The 11,336-nt window shown below is 40.2% G+C and overlaps 1 protein-coding gene across 3 annotated transcripts in view; it reads left to right on the plus strand.

Moving 5' to 3' along the window:
* The window catches only part of TMTC1 (transmembrane O-mannosyltransferase targeting cadherins 1), a 267,544-nt gene that overhangs the window by 191,867 nt on the left and 64,341 nt on the right, over window positions 1-11,336 (plus strand). For all 3 annotated transcript variants that reach the window (XM_032268575.1, XM_032268576.1, XM_032268577.1), the window contains 2 exons: window positions 352-519; window positions 10,914-11,027. In XM_032268575.1, coding sequence (XP_032124466.1) covers window positions 352-519; window positions 10,914-11,027 — 282 coding nt within the window. The remainder of the gene's footprint in view (window positions 1-351; window positions 520-10,913; window positions 11,028-11,336) is intronic.

Below are 11,336 nucleotides of genomic sequence, written 5' to 3' on the forward strand. Positions count from 1 at the left end.
GACGGTGACATGAGGAAGTTTGGATCAGAGAATCCATTCAGGACCCGAGGCTTATATGTGGGACTTCTCATGATGCCTGAGCTGCTGAAATCCAGGGCACTTTGAGCCTACAAGATGACTCTATCATTCTCTACACTGAAGAAATAGCAAGAAATATTTCTACAAGAAATAGCAAACATGCTAGTGCAGCGCTTTAGAGAACCAGCACGTTAATGTTGTCCAAGGCAGGGGAGTTTATATTTGTTTCTCTAGCACAGGACAAGCTTTATTTGAAAGTTATGTAGGAGATAATGTTGGCGGGAACCCCTTGCACCCCCAAAGTAATCCTTTTCCTTCCACCCTGTTTTCCAGCATGGGCTACTGCATCCTTTTTGTGCACGGACTGAGCAAGCTCTGCACTTGGCTGAATCGATGTGGGGCCACCTCCCTGATTGTGTCCACTGTGTTGCTGCTGTTGCTTTTCTCTTGGAAAACTGTGAAACAGAATGAAATTTGGCTGTCAAGAGAGTCCCTATTCAGGTATGACTAGACAGATCAAAGTAAATATCTTCCTCTTTATTTCTTTGCTTACAAATTGTTTCCAAACAGATGAGGTAACATGGGCCTGGCAGTATTTACTAAGGAAAATTGTCTATAATAAAGTTTTAAATGGAAGATGGGATTTTATGTGGGATTTTAACTTTAGATTTTAAAAATGATATATAAAACTTAACAGGAGCATTTTAAAAATTATATATAAGACTTAACATCAGCTCATTTTAAGTGAATTTATGAAAAGAAGGCTCCTGGGAAAGTTTTTGAGTCTGTGAATTCAGATGGAAACAGTTTTAATGATGAGCTGGGCTGTAAAATCAGCTATAAACAAAATGAAACTGATAAGCCTAATTTCATTGTTCAGTCAAGTGCATGGGAAAGGTGAGCACATAGCCAGAGGGAAGAGAAATGCAGTATCTTTCTTTAGAATATTTCAGCATGCTACGTTGTGATCTGTGACCTAGTTGCTTTATTTTGAACATTAATTTTGAACATTCTTTGAGACTGCCACTCATGATGCTGTGCTTCTGGGGTTTAGCCTCACTAAATGCCACAGCCCTGGAGACCTTCACCTGGCTCTCTTGGCACTGCCACACCTGACACCCCAACAATATTTGCCCAGTCCCCCAGGAATCCCCAGTTTGGGCCTCTTCTAAGCTTCTGTCCTCACTTACGACCTAATTGGTCAATTTAGTCAGCATGATTTTTACTTGGTTCCCTGATTAGCTGGTGCGCAACACTTATTCTTTGGGGGCAAACAATTGAAGCAGAGTTGATATCACTTAAGAAAAGGGGAAACTGCTGGAAGACGCTAGGAAAGCACACAGAATTGAAAGGAAGTGAAGAATGCGCATGCCTGAGGCAGGAAAGCGGCATCTGGACAATTCGTCTTGAGCACCCTCTCAGAAACAAACAGGTAAACTTAACACCAGTTTTTTGAATCTACACATCAAAGTCCTAGAAAAAGAAAGTTTTCTGGTTGAACATAAGATTAGGTAACACGCCTACCCCTTATCCCAAGCAGAACACTGAGATGACTGATCTGACCAAGAAGCCACCTCTGAGTTCCACGGAGGGAGTTAAGGCAGGCAGAGCCTCTTGGGATTACGCCCAGACTTCTCAAAGTGAGGCAAAAGGGAGTTTCCTAGCAGGAAATCCAAGCACCGTAAGAAGGGGGAATAGTCTCTGGGCTGCCAAAAATAAATGAACGAGTAAATGAACAAATAAGACAGAGGTTTCCTGCACTCTTCTATTATTTTTAAATAATGTATTTTTTGTGTCATATTTTTAAAATGTTAAATTACCAAATATGTACTTGGCAATTTAACATTTTTAAAAATATGAAACAAAAAGTCAGTTTGGCATGCATATCCTATTATTTTATTTATTATTACGTATCATTGTCATGATCATTGTTATGATCCTTTCAGCGTGTATCGTAAGGAGCCGTTGCAATATAGAAGTTTTTGTGTGGACTTTTTTTAATGTATCTTTTTTTTCCACACAGATCTGCAAAACCACTCTTCGGTATCAGATTCTGTTAAGTCTCTGTCATACCCTTTCTATTCAACACAATTCTCACAGATCACAACAGACACATTTCTTCCTTCTGCCTTATGCTAATTAAGGTTATTCTGTAAACACAGGGGTATTGAAGTTCAGTAATGTAACTTCCTCCGAGTCTCTGTTGTCATAATTTTTTCTTCCTTTCTCTTTCAATAGTCAGAGCTTTTAATGAGAAACTTTAAAACAATTCTGCTCTGTGTTAAACCTTTTGCCTGAATAAAGGTACTAATAGTGGTTGTATTTTCTAATGATGTTGACGGCTTAATCAGAGTAGCTTTGGGAATGGATTGTGGCAGGCTTAGTACTCAAACCCTTTACAGCTAATCTCAACAATGTAAAAAAAGAAAAGATAGCTGATTGACCTTGAATCTGGAGCTTCTATTCTTTTAGATGGAAGTATGTAGTGAGTATCTTATCAATTGATGTCTAAAACACAACAACATATGTGCTTAAAGTGATTTTGTAACTGAAGAGGCCTTTGGTGGTCAAATGGAATTTTTTGTAATGTGCAAATCAAAGCTATTGATATTTTCTAGAAATCTTTGCCTATTATCATTTATCTATGTCCTGATAAAACTTTTAAGAATCTGAGACTTTAAAAGACTATTAAAACTGTTCCTAGCCAGGCGTGGTGGCACATACCTGTAATCCCAGCTACTCGGAGGCTAAAGCAGAATTCCTTGACCCCAGGAGGTGGAGGTTGCAGTAAGCCGAGATGAGCCCATTGCACTCCACTCTGGGCAGTGAAAGCGAAACTCTGTCTCAAAAAAAAAAGAAAAAAAAAAAAAGACTGTTCTTTTTCCTTCAAGGCTAGACCAGATGTTTTTATGAATTCATCTGTGCTAAGTAATGTTCAGATCAGTCAAACAAACATTTGCTGAGAATCCATGAGGGAGGCACGCTGAGGTTAGCGGTTGAGTATGGGGTCTAGAGTTAGACTTTCTGGCTCTGCTCCAAGTTCTACCATTGAATAGCTGTGTGACCTTAGGCAAGTTACTTAACCACTCTGTGCCGTAGTTTCTTCATTTTATTATCTAGAATACTGGTTTTTGTCTCCTGAGTATAGTATAAGAATAAAATAGTATGTGAAAGATACATAGGACAGTTTCTGGCATGTGGGCAACGCTGTGTAAGGTTTCCAGATTATTACTGTGCAGTGTGTTCTAGGATGAAAGAGAGAGAGAGTGTGCATAGAGGAGCTGGGACTCTGCATGGAAGGCAGACACATGAGCACATTTCATTGTAATGTAGTGTTAAACTCACAGCACTATGTAAGTACAGGCAGGTGGGTAGGTGACTAAGACCAACTCAAGCCGTCAAGGGTTGTTCTCTTGCAGGTCTGAGCTGAGTATTAAAAGAGGAGTAAAACCTAAATTAGCCATAATGGCCCAAAACAGGAGCTGTCTGAGTTGAGTAAGAAAAATTTGCAATAATTCTAGAGATGGTGATGCCCTTGGCAAAGACTCCATCTTCCCCCCTGTTCCAGAAAATAAACCCATAGAACATTCCTAAAACATATGGCCTCACTGAGACCTCTCTAATTAGCTGAGATGGTTTGGTCATGGCCATTCCATGAGCAATCTTACAGAATATCTTAAGATAGAACTTTGTGTTGGAGAAAATACAAATTTTGTCAAGCTCTAGCCTTTCCAGCTGAGGCCTCCTTTCACACAAAAGATCCCACTATGTGATGTATTTTTAGTAGATACAGATAGTGTTCCTGCACAATTTTATACAGATACAGTGTTCCTACACAGTTTTATTTTATTTATTTATTTATTTTGGGGACAAAGTCTTACTCTGTCACCCAGGTCGGAGTGTAGTGGTGTGATCATGGCTCACTGCGGCCTTGACCTCCCAGACTCAAGCAGTCTTCTCACCTCAGCCTACCAAGAAGATGGGACTATAGGCGTGTGCCACCACATCTGGTTAATATTTTTTTTTTATGATTTGTAGAGACCAGTATCACTATGTTGTCCAGGGTGGTCTCTACTCCTCGGCCTCTCAGAGTGCTGGGATTACAGACATGAGCCACTGTGCCTGGCCAAAACTTTGTTCTTCTATCAGCAAGAACCATATGCATAAAAAGCACAAGAACCCAGTACTCGTGCCTCATCAGAGATGTGGACAAGGCAAATTGTCTAAGCTGAAATAGCCTTTACAGAAGCCAAGATTTGAACCCAAATCTGGTATAAAAATCAAAGGGTGCATAAACTTTGCCATACCTATATTTTATGTTGTTTTTCACCTAAGCTAGCTCAAGTGTAAATAGAGAGAGAGAAAGATTTATGATCATAGTTGCAAGGCATGTTTTAATTCTTAAAATAAGAAACTGTTTTATGTCCTGATGTGGTAGGTGGATCACTGCATAACTCTGGTTGGGCCTAGTAACAGCCCAGAACCCTACATTGGTTTAAAGTAAATAAATGCCATAATAACATGATTTGATTAGATTGAAGCCTCTTCCCTCTCTTAATCTTCAGTATCCCTAGAAAGACAGAGACAAACATATTTCCTTTTGCATCCAGCTCAGGATTTCTCTAAATCCCATTCTTGAACTGTTTAAGTGATCCACAGACCAGCAATTAACCATTTATGGCCTAGATCATCTTCCTATTCTGTAGGAAAAACTGTAGTTCTCTCTCCTCTGAATTGCTGAGGCAAAGAGTTTAGAATACCTCCCAGGGAAAAGAATATAAACCAGGTACTGACAGATTTGTTTGTAAAGGTCAGATAGCAAATATTTTAAGCTTTGTGGGTCATACAGACTTTTTTGCAACTATTTAACTCTGATGTTGTCTTGGGGAAGAGACTAAAGACAAAATGTAAACACATGGACACATTTGTGACCCACAGGCTGTAGTTTTGCTTGCCAATCATGTAAACATTGTGATAGTGAAATTCTAATGGTATGTCAGTCTTACGGTGCTGATTTGGTGGTTAAGCATCCTGAAGTTGTTGATCAACTTCAGGATTGATTCTGACCATTTATTGGCCTTGGCTGAAATATCTGCTCAACTATTTATTGGGTCTGTAACCTCACAAAAAGGTCTTAATCTCTCTGAGCTTCAGTTTCCTGATCTGTAATATGCGAGGCCCAGTAATACTGCCTATTTGTTAGGTTACAGCAAGGACTAAAGGAAATGATCCATGGAAACTGGTGTTTAGCCCAGCATTTTATTTAAAGTAAGCATTCCATAACTACTGTCCATCCTGTGTGTGGCGTTATCAAATCTCAGGTCAAGGCAGGGGTCAAAACTGAGGAGAGTCACAAATTCTTCCTACTTTCCTTTTTGCTAATCTCTGACTGAACACTATTAATATTTTTATCATGTTTGTTTTATAATTAGGAATCCGGGGATGGTCCTCCTGACCTATTGTCCAATGATGCCAACAAAACAAATTGATGTTCTAAAATCTTGGAGATAACACCTGATCAAAGTAGCTTTTTTGTTATTTATCAAGTCTTCCACAATAAGAGGCATGAGAGAAATATGTGAAATGCATGAATTTAAAATTCTGAGTTGAAAGGGAGATGTTTATTTATAATCACTGTTGTAATTATTAACAGTGTTTTGAGTTCAGCCATATAATTTATGAATATTATATTTCCCTGTGGAATAAATATGGGCAAAGCTGGATGTTTCCACGATAATTACTAGAACTATGGAATTGGAGCATCAAAAAAGCCAACAGGGAGTCTATTCCTAGAGGACAGAGTGACCTGTCCAGTTAAGTTCCAGGGAAAGTGTTGCCTTTGGCTTGTTTATTTTCCTTTTTTCCACAAACTGTTCATTGTGAACTGAGAGCCTAGAAAAACATAGCAGAAAAGTATCACAGAGAGAACATAAAGGTCAAAAACAACAATGGAAAAAGCAGTGTGTTCTTAGGATTTGAGTGACTCCACCCACTTCTGTTTGCCTGTTAGGAACATTATTACTTCCTCCTGCCGTCATGAAACAATGCTCTGATCTCAGCAAGGACCATGTTTCCACAGGCCCAATTGTCTATTTCTCTGGTGAGACATAAATCAGAATTACTGTGTTAATCACACAGAGGAAACGATCAATTTCAATAATTATGCCAGTTGTATTAATTGCTATAATCATGGTTACCTTCAAAACTTACTGCTAGTATGCACTATTTAGTTCTAGATAGAAAAAGTCAGAAATTTTCCTTAATAGAAATTTGATTATTGAAGCCATTGCTAACACGCTTACCTGGATCTTGCTGATATGACTAAATTTAGGTTGGATGCTGTTATTGAAAAATTATATTAAAATCCTAGCTATCTGTCATACATTTTAGTTACTTTTTAACATTCAAATAAGGAGATTTTTTAAAACCATAAAGGTATCATAAATGAAAGATAGGGTTAGTATTTTAGCACCCACCCCCAAAAGGAACTATCCACAATCTATATAGGAAATGCCTTTGGCTGTTGTGGAAATGCAATACTGTCACTTATGACTGGACCACTGCTCCTCTCTGAGGCTTGGCTCTCTCCTCTTTAAAATGAGAGGAAGACAAAGGGAGTGAACTTATTACCAGGGATCTTTTGGGTCCTCCTGTTCTGTGTAGTGCGAGGATTCTGATTCCATTTAGCACAGGTTCTCATAAGGCCATAAGGAGTGTAGGCAACAAAGGCACAGATACACAAATGGGACTGCATCAAACTAAAACACTTCTACACAGCAAAGGAAACAAGCAAACAGCTGAAAAGACAGCTGTGGATTGGGATGAAATATTGGCAAACTGTATATCAACGAGGGGTTAATATCCAAAATATGTAAGCAACCCACACAACTAAATTGCAAAACAAAACCCACAACTAATATGATTAAAATTGGGCAAAGGACCTGAATAGACCTCTTTGAAAGGAAGACAAGCAAATGGTCAACAGGTATATGAATAGGTGCTCAGCATCACTAATCATCAGAGAAACGCAGGTCAAGACCACAATAACATACTACCCTTACCTGTTACAATGGCCATTATCAAAAACACAAGAGATAACGAGTGTTGGGGAGGATACGGAAACAAGGGAACCTTTGTACATTGTTGATGGGAATGTAAATTTGTACAGTCATTATGCACAACAATATGGAGGGTCTTTAAGAAATAAAAAATAGAATTATCATGTGATCCAGCAATCCTTCCTCTGAGTATTTACCCAATATAAATGTAATCAGTCTCTCAAAGAGATAGCTGCACTCCCACGTTCACTGTGGTGCGTTTTAAATCTCTGATGTGGCTGTATGTAGGTGTGGGGTCTGCTGCTTTCAGATGATCTGTTTCTTTCAGCTTGTTATTTGACTTCACAGGTGCCCATCAGATCTCTCCTCTGGAGAGGTCCTGAAACTCCCAGCCTCTGGGTTTTAGTGGGGTGGTCTTTGCTAGGTGTTCAGGGGCTGTTATTTCAACAAAAGCTCCACAAAAGTTAAATTGTCCTAACATACTTCCCCAACATGCTTTAACATGTTGTGTGGAATTCTCCTATTAATCTGACCTTTAAGTTAAAAATTACATGTAAATATGTAATCTGAGAGAGTTAGTGCATTAAAGTACAACTACCCAGAAACTAGATTCATCCTGATGTCCTTCTCTCTCATCAGTTGTCTGCCTATCCATTTAATCCAAAATAAGTTGCAGGCATCTTGTTTGTTTTGTTTTGTTTTGTTTTGTTTTCAGATAGCCTTCAAACCCATCTGTCTATATTTTATCATTCCCTCTACCACCTTCCTTCAAGTGACGGAACAGAAACTCTAGAACCAAACTCCTTAGGTCTAAGTCCCATCCCTGCCACTTGCCAGCTGTGTGATCTTGTATACCTTGTTTCTGAAGCAGCTACAAACAACATAGCAATCCCTTCCTGCTCCCACCTCTCCTTGTATCATCTTCAAATTGTTGATGTCACCCTAGGCAGATGGGCCCCAGGGTAGACAAGCATCAAGCAGAACGTAAACCTGGTAGTCACAGCTACTCAGTGGCATTTGGATAGCCTTACTCTTGCTGCTGACTTGTGAACAGTATGCCCTCCCTCATGATTAAGAGCTTAAGCTTCAGTGATTGATACAGACTGAATCTTTGCATCCCTTCAAATTCATGTGTTGAAGCTGTAGCCTCCAGTTTCACTGTATCTGGATGTAGGGCCTGTGAGAAAGTGATGAGGGATAAATGTGGTCACAAGGGTGAGACCCTAATCCAGTAGGGGTGGTGCCCATATAAAGTGAGGAAGAGGCACCAGAGCTTTTTCTGTCTGCGTGCACACACCGTGGAAGGCCATATGGGTCACAGCCAGAATGCGATCATCTGCGAGGCAGGAAGAGAACCCTCCTAAGAAACCAAATCAGCCATAACTTTGATTTTGAACTTCTAGCCTCCAGAATTGTGAGAAATAAATGCCTGTTGTTTAAGCCACCCAGTCTATAGGTTTTGTGCTTTGTCATGGCAGCCTGAGCAGACCAATACATTGATCATCTAAACAAGGTTTTTAATGTCTCTGAGCAAAGCCTCATTTTCTTATCTGTAGAATAATTATATCTGCATTTAGTTTTTTTAAAAACTAGCCCAGGCTTAGTATAGGAAAAGGTTAATTTCCAATAAAATTTATTTGTAGGGAGGCCAGTCTATAGTGATCCTTTTTGTAATTATTTATTTTGGTAGACAATCACAATATTTTAAAAAATAAAAAAAAAGAAGGAAATCTTTAAGTGAATGAATGAAGGGTGGAAGGAAAAAAACGAATTGATGTGAACATGCAGGGCTGTTCTCTCCAAAGAATCAGTTGTTACCATGTCTTGCCATCTACCACCTCTGCCTCCTGGATGTCTCCTGAATCCTTCTGTTCCTCCCCGTGGCCCCTGCTGAAGTTATGACTGTTCTCTGTCTTTCTTTCATCTCCTCGCTGCTCCACTCCTATCCCCTCCCTTTCCCTCTCCTCTCCTCTCTGAAGTTCCTCAGCAGCTCCCCATGAGGTCTCCATGCACTGCATCCAGAAGACTGCCCAGTCCTTCTCACTTGCTACCCTGTCCTTTACATCTCTGTTGGAGACTCTGCGCTGATTCCCTGCTGCTCTTCAGATAACCCCCCAGAAGTCTCCAATGTGATTTACAGGGCCCATTAGATTCTCTCCATTCTCAGACTTAGCCTTTGATGGTCCAGCCACTCTGAATTTCTTCCAGTCCCTCAAAAGCCCCATGCTTTGTTTTCTTGGGGCCCTCTGCATAGGACATTCTGCTGCCTCTTCCTCCAGAGGCTAACGTCATTTCCTCTTATCCTTAAAGTCTCAGCTTCACCATGACTGCCTCCTGGAAGCCTCCTCTGATCCCATTCTGGGATAAGCATGCTGTGCTTTCTTGATAACCCTGCTCACTTATTGTTACACATCATTTTGTAGTCCTCTCTACATACTTCACCCTCGTAAGCTCCTTGCAGGCGGGGACTCTAACCATATTGTATCCCCAGCACCTGGCATAGTGTGTGGTACTGAAGGGACTCTATCACTGTTGCTGGATGTAGGGCCTGTGAGAAAGTGATGAGGGTTAAATGTGGTCACAAGGGTGAGGCCCTGATCCAGTAGGGGTGGTGCCCATATAAAATGAGGAAGAGGCACCAGAGCTTTGTCTGTCTGTGTGCACACACCAATTAGAAACAACTGTAGCATTTACTTTGGCTTAGAGAAATGCTTGCACACTGATTTCATCAAGCCATCTCACTTCTGAAATGTATCCTTTTTCATGATTCTGCTTGGGCCTACATTGACTTTTGTCTTTTTTCCACCACTTTCATTCATACAGATTATATGAGGGCCTGACATGTCATAATTATCTCAAATAAGCCTGACTCTTTTCACCCTCCATTGTTCAGTAACTAATAATGCACGCTGCCAGGTCTGGAATGCGTTTTTGTTTCAACATAGCACCCCCGAGAACTGTGCAATACCAAGGAGGCAGCGATGACCTGGTAGATGGGAGGGGAGTGACAGAGAGTCTAACCAGTTGCATGGGTTTCCACATCGAAGGAAACAAGAATGGTGGGAAAGAATAAAGGAAAAGAAGCCAGAGAATAGACACTGCATGCTACATCTCATGTTTTGCAGAGCACGTTGTGGTTATGAGCTGTTCTCATCTTATGAAAACCATTAAATCTTTTTTGTCTCTGGTTCATTATTGTGCACTCAGAGGTTGCTTAGGCTATTCCATCAAGTCTTCATGAAAAAGAAGACTGCTCAGCAGACAGATGCAGGAAGAAAGGGCTAGCCTAATGCTGCAGTTCTCCCTAGAAGGAAGAGTGTTAGTCATCAGCCTTGGCAGGGCCTCACTGTGCAGCAGCCCCACTGTGGGTGCATCTTCTGCTCCCTGCACCCTAAATTGGAAAAGCCAGTCTGGCCTGTTAATGGCAAGGTTGTGTGTGTGTGTTGCTGCACAGTGTGCTTTCAGATCTACCACTGGGCCCTGCTACACTCCCAAAAGAAAGCCTCAAAAGGAGCGACAGAGTCTCACCCAGGCTCCAGCTGTGTGTTTGGTACATCAAAGGCCCTATGTTTATATGCTAAGGGCATTTTGTTCATACACAGTTAGCATGTTTGTTCAACTATGCATAACAGTATACTGCCTTCAGGGTTTTCTATCCAAAACAATGTTTAATAAATTATATAATTCATAAATTTTGGAAGCCTTATTTTAGGTTACAATGCCTTATTCTTAGAATACAATGGACATTTCAAATACAGATTCATGAGACTGAGTAAAACATAAAGGAATCTGACAATAATATTCTTGGTTGCTTTTTGAACAATTTATTCATTTTAGGTCTGGAGTTCAAACTCTGCCCCACAATGCCAAGGTTCACTACAACTATGCCAATTTCCTGAAGGACCAAGGTCGGAACAAGGAAGCCATCTACCACTACAGAACAGCCCTCAAGTAAGTGGTGTACAGGGAGGGTGTTGGCCTTTGTGCTTTAAAAACGGTTGTTTATTTCACTTGTCCCTCCCCATATGTGGAGGGGGTGGTTGTTTGGGGTGGGGTAGGTCTTGGACTCTGAGTCTTTTGGCTCAGTATTCAAGTCTGCTATTAATGCAGTAACTCTACCTCACATCTGACTCTTGGTGTTTTCTTGTACAAGTTTTCTTTGCTACACATTACACAATGAACTGTTGAATATATATATATATATATATATATATATATATATTGAATATATATATATATATATATTGAATATATATATAT

The sequence above is a fragment of the Sapajus apella genome, unplaced genomic scaffold, assembly GCF_009761245.1.
Source record: "Sapajus apella isolate SASKATOON/1434 unplaced genomic scaffold, GSC_monkey_1.0 scaffold183, whole genome shotgun sequence".
Taxonomy (NCBI): Eukaryota; Metazoa; Chordata; class Mammalia; order Primates; family Cebidae; genus Sapajus; species Sapajus apella.